This window comes from Frieseomelitta varia, unplaced genomic scaffold, assembly GCF_011392965.1.
Source record: "Frieseomelitta varia isolate USP_RPSP 00005682 unplaced genomic scaffold, Fvar_1.2 scaffold_288, whole genome shotgun sequence".
Taxonomy (NCBI): domain Eukaryota; kingdom Metazoa; phylum Arthropoda; class Insecta; order Hymenoptera; family Apidae; genus Frieseomelitta; species Frieseomelitta varia.
This window is the reverse complement of record NW_025110021.1, coordinates 84095-104324: the sequence shown is the minus strand read 5'-3', so window position 1 is coordinate 104324 and position 20230 is coordinate 84095. Positions and strand designations below refer to the sequence as shown.

Sequence of the window (20230 nt, the reverse complement as noted above, 5' to 3'; positions counted from 1 at the left end):
TTTTTTTTTTCTTTCCTTTTCGAATTCTTCGTCTTTGAGTTTTTGTCAATTTTAACATCCATAAGAATAAGAAGTATCGCTAGGAAGAAGAAGTATGAGTAATTTTACGCCACGTCACGTAACGAAATTGCACCGAATGAAATTTCACCAAGGGACGGACTGCAATTACATGCTTCACGCTCTCAAACTGAGCTAGACCGCACCGTAAAAACCGCATGCTCGAAAAAAGTGAGAGGAAGCAAAGCTTGACATTACATTCTGCTAAAGTGGAAAATCTTTAACAATTCGAAGATACGATTTGGATCTTTTCTTTTCCATAAATTCTTCACGGATGAACATCGTGTATTTTTATTGAACAGAAGCTAATGCGCGAGAGAAGATTTATTTAAAACGATTTTGTAAATGTTAATTGAATACAAATCTTCACGTTCAGTTTTATTTTCGAATTTTTCTTGCACGAGATCGTTCCTAAATTTTCAATTAATAATCAAGAATTATTGATTGCTGGTAATAATTGAATTTTAATTTATCCTTTAATTATTATAATAATCGAGGCTCTATTGGAGTTTGAAATTTTGTTAACGCCAATAAATTTAAAAATATTTGTAGAATTATTTCCAAGTTTTCTATTAATCGATAATTTCATTAATTGTTTTATTAATCCAAATTCCACTGTATTTAAAATTTAATTAATTGTTAAAAACACTTTTCTTCTTCTTTTCTATGATGCCTATTACATTAAATTCTATTATATTTTTTTACAACTTTCAATTTCCTATACTTAATAGATTTTTTTACAACTTTCAATTTCTTATACTTAATATACTTAAAATTAATCAAATAATATCTTAAGATTTCAATTAAGATTACAATTTATTTAACAATAAAAATCCACAGCCTAGTAATAATTTCTGTAAACTGAGAATCAATTGTCTGAATTGACAATTGAAGGTATGCAATCGTGCAGAGAATCCTGGAAATTTCTTCTCGTCGCATCTTCTCGCATAATACCAGCGAGAACAGGGGAAGTGAAATCTTCTTCACACGACGAAGTTTATGCAAATCAAAGACAAACTGAAGACTCAGTCGCTAAAAGGAAATCCTGAAGAATTGAACAAACCGTGAAAGTGGCTAATGAGGCAACGCAAGATGCGTGGATTCGCAAAATTTTGTAAAATTTCTCTTAATTCTGCACACGCGCCACGTAATGTACATTAGTTTAAATACATTCCTCATGGCGGGAAATTTAGCTAAGACGTGTTTGGCGTTTTTCTGTCTAAACAAGACGGAGGCAAATATCTGCGAAGGCAAATACGTGGAATTGCCGAGGAAAGAATCGATCGAGAGAGACTTTTACTTTTACGAGCGAAGCGTGGGCAACATTGCCTGCCCACAACCGAGATCATCCCACTCGTGATGGTCGTTTTAAGGACCTCTCTCCCGCTGGACACGTAGCCGAAAGAGAGGATAACCTTTGCTTGTTTCGTAAAAAAAAAACGGACGACGATGGTTTCGCTGCCTTTCAAGCTTCGTTCTCATCTCCAGATCGAATTATGCATGAGGTGGTGAACTTTCGAACGGTGAATTCGAAACGTGAACCAAGTCGCATATTATTTTGCACGATACTTTTTAGGAAATGGGATTTCGAAATATTGGCATAGTATCATAATTTAATAATTTCAATATTATTTGTAACATTGTTGGAAAATAGTTGTTTATTATATTATTTTCTTAAAAATATGAAGAATAGATAGGAGATCATTGTATTTCTGTGACTTAAACAGAAATGATTTATCTTAAATGTATCTTTGAACTGCAACAGAATTTAGTAGGATTTAGATGAAATAAGAATAGCTATCAAGAAAAGAAACTTGTATATTATTTTTAAAATGAAATTAATGTTCTTTTGAAGAAAGAATTTCTTTGAATGATGAGATAGTCAATGACTTAAGTATCGTGTTGCGAAGATATAAAAGTCGATTAAAAACAGTACATTAAGATAAGAAAATAATAATCTAGATTCTCTAGAAGCTCACAAGAAGAAGTAATTCAATGAAAAGATGGTTTTTATGGACTTCTAAATATATCAATTTCTTCAAATTTAATAGACTCGCAGGACTCAAATCAAAGAAAAAATATCTACGAAAAGATTTTTCAACAAATGTTCCGTTTCTTTACTACAATGTAAAACAAACTCTTAGAGAAGGTATACAATTTTAATCCAGCTGTTCTCCAGCGTGTCTATATGACCTGAAATGGATATTATTACAGCTCAAGATAGAACGTGAACGATGAAGAAGCGAGTAGAGCACAGCAGGCTTAATAGAATTTTCTTTCAACGGCAAGAAAAATCTCAAAGCAAAACACTACATTAACCTTATTAACTTGCTTCAAATGGCACAAAGAAATCACAGTTCCCACAAAAAGGAAAACAAACTAAGAAATGTAAGCTCGTGGATATCATCGTATCAAGAAATATGAAAATTGTTCGACTCGAGAAAATGATAATTTAACGATATTTTAATAGTCTGCATAGAACCTCTTAAATTGCGGTAAATTTTCTTACCGTGCAAGAAGATTTTCGTTGATGAATTCTCTCACACAGGACTCGATTCGGTAAAAGAATAATTTAGCTGCGTTATTCAGCCTCGGGATCGTAGGATGTTGTTGTACATAAGACGGTAAGACGTATAAATGGGATGAGGAAGCTGGCGCAAATAGAGATATGATGCCATTAATGAGTAATGTAAGCTGTTATTTGCATGCTTGCGCGAACATCCAATGCCGGTTTTAGCCTGCCACGAATCGATTTGCGAAATGCTCGCGGCTACATTGACTAGTGGAGGATTCTGGTCATACTGTTCCGCTTGATTTTGCTCAAAATTGGCCAGGTAAATTAGCTTCTATGATTAGAGTCTTTGCAATTTCATTTCGAATCGGTAGAAGCAGATGTTTGAAAAAAATGGGACAAGCAATTTTTTCATAGAGTAGAGCTCGTCCATGATACTTGTTAATTTCAAAGATAAACTTCTTTAAGGGACACGTCTGTAATAAAATTTTCAGAACATAGCAATAATTGGATGTATAATTTTATCTTAAGTGCGTTGAGTGTGACTCTATAGTATTGTTCTGGATAATTATGATACTGTCCTGAATTTTCATTTCGTGAACGCGAGAGAATTTATGCGAAAAATATCATTATTTCATAACATGGTCATAAATTATAAAAGAACGAACTTCCAAGAAAGAAATTCTACGATTGCGTATGAAACTATTTATAGTTTTCAAGGTGAAGCTTTAAAGTTGTAAGATTCTTAAATTAATATTCATGAAATCTTAATGTAGCTTGGTTGTGTAATACATAAATGATTAAGTACATTAAGTTTAAAACTATAATAGAGCTTAGTTTTACAGGAACAAACTGTTTGCAAGGTAACGGTATGCAATATTAAAATGGCACCGAACGAAACAGCGACCTAATATGGCCAAGTTGGGCCAATATTTCCGTTGCTTACGCAATCGATTCCAAGTAAGATTTCTTTGCACGTTGGTCCGCTCCATTACGTAACGTAATGAAAAGTTTTTTTCATAGATTATTCCATTAAATGTATTTTAACATTAAGAATATATTCCCATTTGAAAATCTTAGGATGTTATATACATATTTTCTTCAACGTTAAACAAGTTTAAGTAATTGTAAAAAGACAATGGATATTTAGATGAAGATACACATTCAGTTCGAAATTTCCAATTTATGTGAAATATTGAAATTTTATGGGAAATAAGATATTTATGAGTGACAACCTAAGGAATAAAGAATCGAATACACCTAGAACTAATACACTTTCTGAGACAGTCTAATAATAAATTCTTTATAATAAATTCTAAGATTTAGTTTCAATTCGCTTATAACCCATGCAATGATAAAATAAAGATGTTTAAAAAAATATATAAAAAAAAGTAGTTAATATTTCACTGAAAACTAAGAAAGCTATACAGAGATACAAAGATACAAAAAGACATATATATTTCTTTATTTATATAAAATACTTCAACAAAATATATTTTAATGATGTTCTTAAACAAAACATACTAGGAATAATGAATTCACAATTTTCGTATAGCACATTGACATTTGAAGATAAATTTGATCGTGTCGTTAAATACTTTACAACAAAAGAAGCGTGCAGGATACTCTGCAGCGGTATTGTAACTATCAATGGCCGGTTGTAATCGTTGGGAAAAGTATCGGTGTATCGTAAAACTGTTTATTTTACGATCCATGAAAGCGAGCAAACAGGGATTACTATCGTCCAGGATGTCGAGAAACTGCCCACAGTCCCTTTAACGCCCACAACGATCACCAGGAATCAGCCAGAAAGGTCAAAGACACTCTGCTGTATCTTCTTCGACGTTCTGGCTGATCGTGCCGCGTTCTTCTTGCAGGACAAATTGTTCCCTTCGGCATTCCGACCCTTAAATTATACAGACCCTCGTGCAAGTATCGCTATTAACCGCAGCTTTTTCCCCTTTAATCGAGCGTGCCTTAAAAATGCCGTACACCTTTGGTACACTACCGTTCGAAGGTACTTCGGCTCTTGCAAATTATTGCAATTATATGAGACACACAGTTCTAAATTTGCGGTACGAACGATGTCAGTGAAATCAGAGAAAATTGGGAATAAAAAGATCGTGTCGTCTAAAAATCTTTAATCTTATATGCGAAAATGAAATTATTTTACTGTTTAGTCTTTCCAAATTAAAAATATACGATACGATGATAGCATTGAAATTAAAAAATGAATAGAGGATTATGTAAACGACCTTAGGATCAGGTTTGAATAACAATGACAGTGTCAAAAGGATTCAAGATGAGGACAGATAAGGAAAGACTAGTTTTGCCATTTGCCACGATCACATCTCGTAGACACGTTCGATTAGTACGCCTCAAGTGTTCTGTGAAACGTTAGATCGCTCGGAGGAACGAAAGGTTTTTCACTATTCGATGAATATTTTATATCTTTCGAGAATCGTAGATTCGTATCACGGTGAACCGTAACGCTGGCAAAACCTAAACGATCGTGCATTTCGTAAATCGATCGATCACCGATCAATTTCTTTTCCTCGATTTTGCATGGAATCCATTGTCTGGATCAGGGCCACGCCCACTACATCGGATCTCTATACTCCAATTTTCCCATACTAACTTGTACGTGCTGAATATTTAACAAGTTCGAAATTCTGTTGCGGTGACTCACTAAAGTATTCGAACACAAATAAACCAAACATACAAATTGCACAAATAAATCAAACAATACTTTGGAACTTCATTTCTACTGAATTGTATGTTTAATTTATTTAAAAGTTTGTTATCTTGTGTATTTCATTTCTGCTGTATTGCATTTTTTAAATATATTCAGCACAAGCTAGTACAGGAAAATTGAAGTATAGTTCAACTATAACTTTAACTCTTTGAAGAAAATTGGAGTACAGTTCTACAGTAACTATTTTAAAAAAATCTCTTTGTTGCGTTAGAAAAGATTTCTTTTCAGTTTTAAGTCTCTTTTGAGATATCAAAAATTCCTTTGAAAAACTCGAGACTTCGAAGACCAGGAGCAAGGAACGTCGAGTTTAAGAACTCGAAAAAAGAAGCATCGAGCAGGCAGATGCATCTTGTTGTTTTATATTTTCTGGCTCGGTTGAAAATCGTTATCGGCAAGGAACGGTGGAAGGAACCAGCGTTCCGTTAAGGACACCACGAGCACGCGTTTGCATGCGCACGGTATATCGCTGACATAAGGCGTAGCAAGCGTTAGTCCGCTGCTGGCATACTACATATCTCTTGTAACGTTCGTAAGAAGAAGGCCGTAAGTCCGGTCACATAACGGTCCAGTTATGGTATAGCAAGGAAGCGATCTCTCGCCTCGACACACGATTCCCTCGTTACACGAACCAGCCCTCCTCTACCACTCTGTATTTTCCTTATTCCCTTCTTTTTCTTCTTTCTCAGCGTTTGCCTTCCATACCTTGGATCCCCTCCAGGTCTGCCTCTTCTCGCTCAACGTGCTCTCACAATCAATAATGTTGTAAATATAAGCGTTTGCTCGTCTACCGATTGTGCGTGGGTTCGTATTGAAGATATTTTGTGTTTCAGGATCGATAAATCGGTAAATGACGAGAACAGCAATTGTTGAAACGTGTTTCACTTGAAATTAATTAGTAGACTGTGGTTTTCTGTACGTCTGTATAGAAAATTTTAATGTGTATAAAATAATATGTGAAACAATTTTCTATCGAGCTTCTATGTTATTAATTATATTTAATTTGTGTAAAAATCTATTCATTTATATTTAGTAGATAAAACATTTTTTTTCTGTCTAAGTTTTACTTTTTTTTTTTATTTATTTACCTTAGAAGTATGAATTTGTACAAATATCCGCAATTTATTTATTCATAAATTACGCGAACTTGCCAGAAAACAATTATACATTCAAATCCATAAAATTCACTATGTATAATCATTCACTTATATAATAGAAGTTTCAATTCATGTAACTGGATTCAAACGACGGAAGTTTATTTATTAATTAAATTATTTAAAATATCATTGTATCGATAATAATTTAAAATATTGTCAACGACCTAAAGCTCTTCTCCTCGTCATTTACCAGCACGTGCATTCACGCCTTCTCAATCCACAGCGTACGTCGAATCGCATGAGCGATCGTGATCGAGCTTCCCTGTGTTCGAATGCCGCGGACGTATTTTACTTCTTTCGCCTCGATCTTTTATGTAATCCCCTTTTGCGCCGAGGGATACGCGTTCCTCCGCATTTCTCGATTAGTCGGTTCGTCGAGTTTTTGACTTGGACGAGAGAGGAACTTAATTCGATACGCGGAACAGCGCAACGGGAATTTGACATAGGATTCTTTGGTAGTTATTGGACTCTGACAGTACAGAAGTACTGCATTCTTCAATTACCTGTGTTTCAGCTGTCACTTCATGCAAGAAATGGCAGATCTTCATTACGCTTGCTAACTTTTTGAACTAAAAAACTTGGTTCAGAAAGAGATTTAATTTGACACGAAGTTCTTCCTTTTGTAATAACGTAAGATATACTTTTATTTACTTCTGAGAGATATTTTTTTCATTATCTATATTTTTTAAAAAGAATTCTAATTTGGCACTCGTTTAGGAATTTAACACGGGATTTTTAAAGTAGAATGAAATATAAAATCTTTAAGATATCTTCGACAGATGACAAGTCTTTATCATCTATTAATAGTATATTTCCTATTAATCTTTTGATGCTTGAGGACCAAGGCTATTCGGTATTAAATTAGATTGTTCAGCCACGTGATTTCAACTTCTCAACTTATTTTTATAGACAGAAAGTATTATAGTTCCTCAGTACAGTGTTTAGATGAGTTTCAAGAAAAGATAGATTTTTTTTTAATGTTGGTATATTTTCATCATCGAGTCGTCCTAAAAGTTGATTGGCGTCAAAAAGTTATAAAATGTAACAGGTGTTAGAGTCCTTTGCGTTAGGTCATCACTAAAGTTTCTATTCGCCAGTTGCAAAGATAATGATCGACCGTTATTAACCTCGATAACCAAGATCTAGCCTGCGCAATGCGCAATTATCGCCATTGACGAACGTCTAGAAATTGAGCAACCAGGTGAGAAGCTAACAGCTGTGATAAATAGTCAGCTACGCCTATTATCATGCTATGTAAATACAAAACACGTAACACGAGCGGTAATTTCAGCACATTGGTCAGGTCAATAATTGTTGTAATCTTGTGTAATTTAACCTTGTGATTACGTACACCGGTACGACACAGATTTGGTTTCTTATTTGCACGAAATGAATTTTATACTGTTGACCATAAATATTGGAACATTTGGAAGTTCTAACAAATTTTACTTTACTTAATATCGAAGTAACATAACTCTCTTGTGCAATAAAATAGATAACGAAAACGTGGAATATATTTATTTGATAATAGTGAAAGGGAATATGAAATAGTTTTGATTTCAGCAATTTTTGCCTCTTTTTTAATTTTTAATTCTTAATATTTATTGCTGACAGCGTAATTTTGTATTAGTATTATTGGATAATAAATAGTCCACGAATGATTAAATTACTTATCATTATTTCTACTTTACTAATTTTAGAGTAACATTTTATTGTACGAGGACTATAAATTTGTATTTAATCTTTTCTAATTTCATTTCGATTGAAAAACTCATAATCTGAATTGTAATTTAAATTATAATCGTCTATGATCGAACGATACCAAATATCAATTTCTGTATTAAATTCGTTAACTTACCAGTTCGGTGGGCATGGTGTTACAAGACCTGAGGGGTAGGTTGTAAGTAATAGGGGTGTGTTGGCTTCTGTACTCTTGCAAGCAAGAGCTATTCTTCGACAACCCCCGTGGATAGACCAGACCATGGAAATCCGTGTTACCCTCCGTCGAGATGTGGACAATTATCGACTCGCTCGCGCACTCGATTTGCACAGTGCTCGCAATCGCAACGGTTGCTGTAAAATTGCAAAAATATCGTTATTTCACTCGTTATTTATAGGGTTCGTGTCGCCGGCAGTTAGCAAGTACACTTAGATAATTCTCGGTCTACTTTTTAACGCTCACTTGTTGCAAGTGAAAGGGAACGAAAATGATTTAAAATTAGCTAGAATTAGAGAGTCCTGAATCGATCTCCTGAATCTAATAGGAGAATTAGTGAATTTTTGCTTCTGCAATTTATAATAATTACTCGTTTTTTTTTACGAAGTAATTTACTTTCTAATACCATCTGTTTTCTGAATTAATAATAATAATTCAAACAACTATAAATTCTCCGTTTCTTAGAATTATCATGTACACAGTAATTTTCAACTAAATCAAAATTTAAAGAAGATGTAAATCTGTCAAGTTACAAGACATTATCTTATTGAATTGTTCGAAACAAAAATGTATGTTCCAGTCTGAGAGTAATTTTCGATTTATTCACTCGTGTGATACATTTGTTGTACTACATCGAAGACTGATAATTCTCTGTAGAAAACCAACACTTAAAATTTTATACGAGTTACTTTTTTTTAGCAAACTTCCTGTAAGGAATCCCTGCTACGTTTAACTGTAAATCGAAGGTGTGAATGATATAACGGCGCTCTTGGTCGATCAATTACAAACTTTGTTCGCACTTTTGTTATCGGCAACGGGTCGTATCCAATCGAAGAGTCACATCGTTCGATTAGGATCTGTTTTCATTCAGCGACACATCTGATACTACCATTATAGTACGATAATTTGTTATTGCTAATTCGATCCACGTTTGCTCGGTCAGCGAGCCGCTAGCTTCGAGTTTAATAACCTCTCTGGTTCTTATGAATTTTCGTCTCGTATTCGGGTTGAAAAGAACACTCGCCCATTCCTCGAAATGTTGCTCACTATTAAACTACGGATTTTGATGCATTTATGAGAAATTTAAAGACGCAGAAATTCGTAACATAGATGTATGTACAATACCAAAACTAAAAGTGTTTAATTGGTGAGACAAAGAGTTTTCCTTTTATTGTTATTTAAACAATATTATAATACCATTTTCTTGTAATTCTCGTATAAATATAATTAAGATTAAGATAGCGATTAATAGTTCTCTGACAATCTAGATAGATCGCTGTATCGTAGAATTAGCAAATAGATTCCATTCACCGTTTTTTTACGGGATTTATCGTGAAAAGGAGGGAAGCATACCGTTTCTTTTTCTTCGACGTAAGAAAATCTCGCGATATACTTTAGCCATAGGCTCTTCCATATTCTATGACCTACGATTAAACAGCTGCCTAACAATAAGTGCATTCACCCTAGAGTAACTTTTAATTGTTAAACAAACGGTGATGTTCGTAAACTGAACAGTCATTATCTCATCAATGTAAAGGAGAAGAATTATCATTAACATAAATTCTCATTGTATACTCATGTTTAATATCTGATTTAATTTACAAATACAAGAAAGAGTAAAAAAATAAAAAAGAGATAAAATAAAAGATAAATGACAAAACTAAGAATAAAATTTCATTTTTTTTTTTCAAGATAAATATTTGTTATCAAATTACAATTCTTGTACTTAAAGAAATTATATAGTTCTTCAAAAGAGATTCTAAGGTGTTATAATTTAATTATTGGTCGCTCTTATATGTTTAAATTTCTCATAAATGCATAAGAATCATCAATCGAATCATTGTAAGATATAAATTGTAAAACTGTCTTCTTAGTTCGTACGTATTATTAAAAATGTGAAAACCTGCACACAATGTCTTGAAACAATCCCCAAATTATCGTAGTTTAATTACTGTGCATTTCTACGATAAATTTCGTTGTCCTCTTTACATTCGAAATAATTACGCAACGTCTTAAACAGGACGTCTTCTCATTACGAAGGCGACGTTAGTTATTAAAATAATTATTGAAACAAGTCGCTAAAAAAAATAAGTTCCCTTCTTTAGACTGACGCGTCGGTATCGTGTAATTAATTCGCGCGTGGTTAACGGCATCGTGGCGCGTCGTTTAAAGAATTACCGTGGAGCCAGGCAAACAAAATGACAATGATCATCTTTGGTTTAGCATTATCGTCTTGATGGTGAGGAGACAATGATGAGAGAGTCGTGAACTTGACTCATCGTGGAATCTTTTTCTTACCCGTGGAGCCAATGAAATCTTGGCTAATTTAATTCTTAATACTCGTTGCCTTCGGCCAGAGGAAACAATTCTTCGCGAACATACACTACTCAATAGTCTTAGAACAAGTATGATATTTTGGTATTTGAAAATGAAATGGCACTTTGTGCAACAAAGAATCTTTAAATTCAATATGTTAGCAATTATAATAACAATCAAAATAATATTATCAATTGTATAATATAATATAGATATTGTATAATATCAATTGTATAATATAATATTAGAATTAAATACAAATTCAATAATAATAAAATTATTGTAATATAATAACATCAACGATCGTATTATAAAAATACATGTGCAGATAAAAAATTTTGTTATTTCAAAAGTGTTTCAAGGTAATGTAGTCTATCAGTAAAAGGATGAACAATAAAAAGCTCGAGCTATGACGAGTATGGAGAAGAAAAACGACCAACGTGAATTGCAAATAAGGGGAACGATTTCCCCCCATTAGAGATCGACGATTTAATGAAATTTCTATTAGGCTTAATGGCATCAATTTGCTCGTTGGACATTGAGATTTTCATAAATCCATTTCCTACGCGTCTCTTTTGCAAAGATTCTGGCTTTCGATATCGGTGTTACAGGGAGACTAACTGTGCTCGGTGTACTTGCGTAGATATATCCGTGGTATTCGAAGTTACGTAACCGTAAAGATAGTGAATCCACACGAGAACTCTATTACGACGCGTCGTAAATAACTAAGTAAGTCAAGGAATTGAGCGGAGATCTTTCCGTGACACTTTTTCTACAGGTTGTTTCATGCTTCTGGGTCTAGCTGTACGCGGTTATGAAATAACAGAAGATGGAAGAATTAAATAATTTTGATCACGATTGAACCAATATTAATCAGTTACTCATATATTAGTCAAGTTTTGGAAGTGACGTATCAATGTCAATAATTATTAGAGGTAGTGATTTTGTTGATTTGACGAAGTACGTTTCTATTTTTCTGTATGAGATTTTTCAAATGTTTCGTTATAACAAGATGTAAAATTTATTCAATTCAATCGTAAATCAATTTATTCAATAAAATCGTAAATGCCAATTTGTTAAATTCTCATTCTTACGTCCTAGCTTATGAAAATGATAAATATCGGAAATCTGTGTTCAAGCAGTAAAGTGTCAAACATACGTCCTCCCTTTATTATACATTAAAAACCTTCATTTATACAAGTACTTCAACTCGTCGATTCTTCGAAATATTCAACATCAACTAGTGACTTTCCTTTTCCTCGTTTCTTCCTTCTCAAAACACATCGAAAAAAGAGCAAGCGAGGAGAACGTTTCTCGGAAACAGTGGCACGAATCGTGAGCCAGCAATTTAATAAGAATCCCCTGGGCCCGTCTCGCCGGGAATCTTCTTCGTTCCTGGAAAGAATCGATGTACGGAGCGTGCAGAATCCTCTGGTTCTGCACGTTCTTTTTTCACCTTGAATCCGCCACAGGGAAGAGAGACGATGAAAAACCGAAAAGGAATCGCTGTAGAAGCGTGAGGCGAAGATGGTTTTCGGTCAACGACCCCACAGATTCTCGCGTTCACCGGCTTCTTCTTTTCTTTTTCTTTTTCTTTTTCTTCGTTTCTCCGTTCCTGTTCGACACTTCCCTCCTCGACTCTGTTGGCTCTTTGTACGGCAAACTATTGACTCAGGCAGCTGAGTGTTGCGAGAACGATGGTGGATTTTCGCGTGCGGCTAATTGGCTCTGTTTGCCGGCGGGAAACGTTCGTATCACTCTCAAAGAGAACGACACAGCGATTGCATGCCTGGGAAAGGGTTGTCAACCTTAAATGTCCCCGCGACCGAGCTAATCACCGCTTCCTTAATCATCGTGTACCCTCTCGTTTCGTTAATTAAGACGTCGCGGAAAGCACCTGGTTTTGACGTTCTTCGATTATTGTTAGGTAAGGTGATACAGGTCGTTTCACGCAACTGGGACAAGAGCGAGGGCAAAAATTAAACAATGACGAGCGTCAAACTCGTCAAACGTAAAGTAAATACATCTGCTGTAAAATTTAATGAAATTATAATGATGTGGCAGGTGGCAATTTATTTTGAAAAATCAATAATCTTATTAGTTTTGTTATTATTATTATTAGTTTATTATAGTTTTCATTATAGTTTAATGGAATCTCAAAGTGTCTCACACGTATGAAATCCATGAAATTTCAAAATTAATGACACTTCGGTATATTTCGTATAATACGTGTACAAAATGTGATTTTCAAAATGTTTTACATAGTGTGTACATAAAATTGACGAAATAACACGTGTTGGAAGTTAATGAAATTTCCTGTATACAATACAAGTAATAAAAAATTTTTCAACGTTACAAACACTTTCTTTTAAATAACTTAAACCATTGAATCTTACTTGCACTTCGTACGAAACCTGTTGAATAGTTATCGACCAGCACCGGCGGAGAAATTTCATAGAAAAACTCTCAAACGAGAGCAGAGAACGTCATTGTGGAGTAAGTAAGAGAAAAAAGACAGGTAAGAATGCTCTTCCCTGAGAAAGGCATTCGTATATTAAATTGAAGACACGTGCTCTTAGTGAGTAAGTCACGCCGGAAGTGGAAGGTACTTGACCTTAGGGCCTGTTTTTCTGCGGCGTACAGTTCGTCGTAGGTAAATCTCAGGATGAGCGTGCAGAAAAACCGCTCGTCCACGTGTTTCGCCGTTCGATTTCCCTTTCTTTCTCTTTCTCTCGGCTTGGTTTCCTCTTCTCAGCCATCTGAGTCATTCGAAAGGTCTCGCGGGGTGAAACAAAGGCGTGTACGGAGTCGCAATTTGCAAACGACACGCGAACCACGCAGTTTCCGGTACCATGCTCTTTTCTCGTGCTCTTTTCTTCGTTCGTTGGAGTAAAACTTACTGCGTGAGAAGGAAAAATATAAGTAAAATCTCCTTACTTGTACTTTGTGGTTTAAATTTTGAAGTCTGTATGTTACACGTATGTATAGACGTATGTATATATTATTCAAGTTTGTACATTTATTATATATATATATACACACACACACACACACACACACTGTGTATGCTACATTGCACATATATTATATATTGTAATTATCTTAGATTTCTATATTTATTTTATACATACATTGCGTAGGTTTTATGTAGCTTTTATTTTCTAATATTTTAATTGATGTAATATATCCTGAAGCTAATAGTACTTGATACCATTCATAAGTTAAATTGTCAACTTCTTAAATTGAGAAATATAGATAACGTTACAAATTTCTTACAACTTGTTCTTGCAACTGATCGATTTAACTTTCTGAAAACTTATTTGTTTCAACTTTTATAACTTTTTGAGACACTCTACATATTTCGAAATGAAAAAGATATAATACGAAAGGTTTTTAATAGTTCGAGATTGCAACAACGTTACGTCAATCATGGTCGTCTGTATATATAAATAAAGAAATTGCAGTTACATAACGTGCGTTATGTTTTTCTGAATAATAACGCAAATGTGTATTGCAATTTCGTAAACAGAAATTGTAACATTAAAGAGGAATTTTTTTTCAAGCGAAATTACGCGTTGCAAAATGTTGGAAAATATTTAAGTGAGCGAGAGATCGAAAAGCTGGCTCGGTGGGACGCACAGTTATGCAACAGGTCTGCGGCTTCCGTGCGTGAGATTTTAATGCATCGCGATGAACACGAGCGGCATAACATATCGGCAACGTAACCGATCGTCGTTGGCCACACAACTTCCTGTCACCGCGATGAATTCACTCTGTCGTTGGAAAGAATTCCATCTGGGTCTGGAAAGAATTCCTCCTTTCACAATTGAATGAACCGAACTATCAATGAAATTTTTAAAATCGCTGCTTACTAAGTTACCGGTTGTAATAACATATTCTGTTGCTTGACAATAATAAATTTGACAATAAGGAAACAATTGGAGTTTCAGAAGAATATTTTATGAATCATGAATTAATTGATTGTCCTATTTGATATCAAATTATAAAAATGGTAGTCACAAGTGACCATTCAGTTAATACAAGTTCTAAGCACTCTCTTGCCTAATAAAGTAGGTTGGCAATGAAGAAACAAACGAAGCACTGCAAGTAAATTTTATAAATTACAAGTCAGTTGTAGTTATAAAGAATAACTTGTAACCGGTCGATTCATTAATATCATTAATTATTAAATTATTATTTTTCTTTAGTCGATTCTTGTGACAAATTGTACGATGACGAATTAAACAATTCATCAATTTATCGTTGATTAATGAATAAAATATTAAATGTTTGACTGAAGATGTGAATATACTTAAACAAAATGGAGCCCAAGCAAACATTATAACAAGTATTCATTATATTCTATATATTTTATACATTTTTAACGAAGTTTTAAATTTTTCCACAAATAAGAATATAAATATCTTTAGATTAATTATTACAAAATGTCTGAAATTTCGTTTGAAGGTGAAACTAATCGTTTCTTCACTGCGCAACTTTGAATTTGAACGAACACGATTGCAATGGAACGATCTGGCAAAGGAAACGGGTTAACGAGCCGAAATTCAGCAAGGCGCGAATCTGCATAATCGGCGAACCATTTAGTTGCGAAATCGCGATTTTTTTTTGAACATCTGCCAGAAATTGGAAGAGGATGTGCCCAGCAGGTGAGCAATTTGCATATCACGCGCCGTTACTCACTTACTGGTGAAGTTTTTTTGGGAAATTTCCAAGCGTATCTTCGTTCGAAGAACTACATCGGGAAATAATAAATTTCAAGGCGTCTTACGGGACTTCATTATCTCTTTTACGTTATTCACTATTTTTAACTATAAATATTTTTAATTATTTCTTCAGAAAAATTATTTGTGTCACAGGCAAATTTCTCATCGAAGAACATTACATCATAGAAAATTACGAATTTTAGTAATTACATGGATTTTGAAAGTTACTGTTACTCCTTTTGAAAAAAATTATTTTTGAGGAATTAGTAATCAATAATTTGAGGGAAATTTGGACAGCGCCAGGTAAACGAACAGCTCGTCGAAAATATTCTTTTGAAAGTATCATCTCGTAGTTATCGTGTTAAAATAAAAAACTGTTGGACCCACTCTTTAGCAATTAGTACGAAAATTCCGTTAGACTAGTAAAAAGCGTTTCCATTGACTTCCTTTGTAACTGTCATATTGCACGCGACTCGCGTCTGCATCCTCCGCAACGTGATCCCGCTAACAACCGGAAGTTCTAGCAACGTTATGTTCACCGATTAATAGTCGAGTTCGATTCGGATGAATTGACATTCAAGCGCAGTGAATTTCCTCTTTGAAAATTCAGAATGCTTCAAAATAATGAGAACATAGACCATATGATACAGAATGCTTACAGAGCATGTAATATGTTCATAAAAATTTTCTGTGACAAGTGTAGATGCAGATAACTTGCAATAAAATTGCAACATCTTGAAAATGAAATCGAACAATATTTTTATTAACCACAAAAATAAATTTCAAAAATTCGAGTAGGTACCAATATCCGGAAACATTAGTAGCTAATAATTATTATAAACATTTTTTACGTTATCACCAAATTTTAATCATATTCTTCTTTTCATAACAGTCCCTCCAAAAAAACATATGTGTTATCCAAAAACATTCTAAATATTTCAAACATATATGCCATTTCTAGGTGTCGCAATTTTTCTTAGCAGACAGTGTGTTTTTCCTTTTGTCTTTTAACAATAAGTTAGTCGAGACAAGTGATCGTTCTTCAACGTTATTCCACGGTAATAACTTCTCTAGTCTTGCAACTTTATCATTTGCAGTATGCGTTGCAGTAATAGAAACGAGGAATATATTTTTCTGAACACACAAAGCAATCGAGTATGCGTGTCGTTCCGCCTGAAGACGTTAAACAATGGTTTGATCATATGTGTTAGCGGCACTGGAAATTGCATGTAGGTACCTGCCCTATCCTAAAGTCGAAAGACATTCCACTATCGAATTTTCTTAATTTTCCATTAATTTTTATTAATTAAACAAATTTTTTTCTTAAAAAAGATTTTATTATCGCACTGTTTTATCGTACATGTCTGTTGATGATGAATTCAGTATAGAACGTCATTTCATCCTCGTTAGATTTGTATATTATTTTCCACGAATAAGAGTAATTGCTTTTGCTGATAAAAACAAGATTGTCAGATTATGCAATTTTATTTAAATATTTTTTATTCAAAACATGCGTGAATTTGTTCCCCTGTGTAATTTTTGTTTCGAGGAATTTTATTCAGTCATTGTTACAACACCATGTCAAATTATGTGCATAACATTGAAACATTGTATTTAGACAACTTCTGCGGTTTTTTAAAAATATTTTTACAAATGAATAGAATCTAAAAGAACAGAAAGTGTAGAGACACAGAAATTACATGGAAAACAGATATTACATGTAAATTAATAAAATGATATACATAAATTTAACTTCTGAAGATTTTTAAAAAATTTTCTTCGCGCATAGTATTATTTTTCATACGGTCTCTAGTCAAAAATTTTAGCTTCTTTGCTACATTATATAAAACAATCAGTTCTTTAAACTAATTGTCGAAAAGTTTTTCAGAAAGTACAAGAATTTATTAATAAAACTTCGTTTAAAGTAAATGACTCGTAGAAATTTAAATGTACAAAATTTCTGACCATTTTCCCTCTCCTCAAAAGACACAAATTCCAATGCATTGTATGATCACTAGCGCGTCAGAAATCGTTACGCACAGGATACTACTGTTATTAAGACTCAACTCTTCCGGCTAGATCACGCCGTTTTCCGTTAAGTCGCAGCTTCTCCTTTTGCCACTGCTCCTCCTCGAAGATAATCGTTGCAATTATTCGTAACTCCGTCGCGTAATATCCGTCCGTGAGGCGGCGTAACAGCTAGAAAGGCAGCTTCGCGGAATAATCAAGCGCAGTTAATAAATCTCCCGATTGCTTTCCGCGTAATTAACCTTGCGAATACCACTCGTACGTCGCGACCGTCTTCATCACGTCTCGATATCCTCTTATTGCTGTATATATATCCCTTTGCTCATCCCGTCTTTCATTACGTGTTATTCCAACCATCGTGCCCAATCGACATTGGTTACCAGTTTAAAACGTTGCTACGCTCATAAATATATTCATAACGAAAAGGACAGAGGAGTATTTTTTAGTTCGTCTAAAAGTATTTTTTGGCCCTTTGGAGTTCATTTTTTTTCTTCTTTTATTTTCTTTAGAGTGGGCTATTTGATTAAGTGTAAAAAATTGAGTATTGTAAATTAAACGTGGTAAGAAACATTATTTTTGAAAATTTATCTGCAGTTGTGCATACTATTTCCATTTAACAAATAAAATCGTGATAATAAATATCTTGTTCTTTAACATGTAAAATATTATCTGTTTAATTGAAACTGACAACTTCATATAAAAGAAATATATGTATATATAAAATATTATGTTCTAAGCACTTTTTTATCTTTAAGATTTTTTGGAAAACGTATAAACACTCGCAGTTGTCGAATAATGTAAAAACATGACTGAAACGGGGTGCCACGTAAAATATCAGTTCGTCTGGATCGAGTTTATGATTCTGTTTGCATAGGCTGGACGTGTCCCGTGTTTAAAACGAGAAGAACCAGTCCCTAAAGATATTGGTGAACTTACTCGTATACTGCTAACTGGATTTGAAAAACCTGCTACGATCTGGATCATCTAGTATCTGGATTATATTCGTTGCCAGAGATTACTTCCATAAGAATGTCCGTTTTCCGTAAAGAATTTATCAAAAAGTTCTCTCCAAAGAACTATAATCATTCAAATAATATATTCACATTCACTTTTTTGAAGAATTGTTACTAAAAATATTATTGTAACTATACTATTAGAAAAATTAATATTAAAACAAATATTATTATGTTTTCATTGATGACCAACAAATCTAAAATATACAAAATCACGATTTCTAGACGATATATATATATATATGTATATCCTAGATAGTATATATAAAAATTCTTTTATGCTCGAAAGACGAATTACGCGTATTCGACGACCAATATAATTCGTAATAAACCACTCTATAATTCGTATAAACTAAAAAGATCATGAAAAGTTTAGAAAAATGAGAAGAAAATCGTAGATCGATGTCCAATTGATGCACGAGTGTTTCGACAAGTATACACGAGGTTCCGTGCCATCGCAGGCAAGGATCTTGAGACTTCAGGCTTCGACCTGCCAATTTTCTTCAAGGCCAGCACGATTACTCCTGCATGCCGGCAAAATGGTTTCTAGGAAATCGTAGTTCTCTCGGTCGTGAACACCGTTCTATGAAACCGGCGATCCTGGATCGCACGAGTTTCTGTTTTATCCAATTTCCACAGAAATCGTTTCCGCTGATCGTTTGCTCGTAACACAGTACACATAGCTGTATATTATATAGTATGTATAATAAATATAATATAATAAGTTGGTATTTATAAGTATCATTTTAAACTTTATTTAAATTGTTAAATATAAAGCTTATTTTCTTCAGCATTTACGATATTGCATTAAATTTTTTAATAGAAAAAATATAGTTCAATTTCATACATAAGAAAGCTTGGGGAGATACTATAACCGTGAATTATCACAAATAATCCTACCTTATCCTAAGTTCTTGTTTGACAGTAATAATTATTGATTATATGAAGATTTGATCAAATATACTGCGGAATATATAAAATATTCTAAAGAGTACTCTAAGATGTACATGAAGAATAAAAAAAATGTATATAGAATACATAAAAATGTCTATAAAATACAAATATTAGCATCACTTGAATTAACTAAGAAAATTTTTCTCAATTTTCGAATTGTCGAACTTCCCTTTTAAAAAACGGCTCGACCAATCTATTAGATAAATAGTTTATGGTATGAGTATTCTTTTTTTTTTCCTCTTGAACACGTTTTTCAATGCGAAGAAAGGCTGCCAGTCTAGTTTGTGTCATGAGAAGACTAATTGCAAGCGTGAATGCAACTTTACGATCACAGGGAGAAACGACTCGTTGCATCAAGGTGCGGAATAGTAACGAAGATTACCGTAACTCCGCTGTAAGAGACTACCATCACGGAGCCACGGTCATCAACACTTAGAGCAGAACCGACGAACCGTTATGAATCGTCGTCATTTTTGCCAGGAACATCCGTCGAGATCCGAACTCACCCTTCAACTTCTCCACCACGTGAATTCTTTCCTTACCGCGAGATTCATTTATAACCAACCGAGCAGAACTTGTTTTGAATTTATATTTATGTTTTCCTAATTCTTTAGCTCTGTTTTTCCATTTCAATCGGCTAATTAATCTCCATCAGTCGTGGTTTTTAAATTACACAGTATACGATTCAATAATCCGCAGTGTTTTACAATATGAAAACCTCTATTGATTTTTTGATTTTAATATCACTTCGTGATTAAGCGGGAGAATTTTTTTACTTTCT

At 33.8% G+C, this 20230-nt stretch overlaps 1 protein-coding gene across 1 annotated transcript in view; it reads right to left on the bottom strand.

Moving 5' to 3' along the window:
• LOC122529442 overlaps positions 1-20230 on the bottom strand; it is a 77311-nt gene that overhangs the window by 30429 nt on the left and 26652 nt on the right. Inside the window, exon 4 of the mRNA XM_043655575.1 lies at positions 8337-8551. Coding sequence (XP_043511510.1) covers positions 8337-8551 — 215 coding nt within the window. The remainder of the gene's footprint in view (positions 1-8336; positions 8552-20230) is intronic.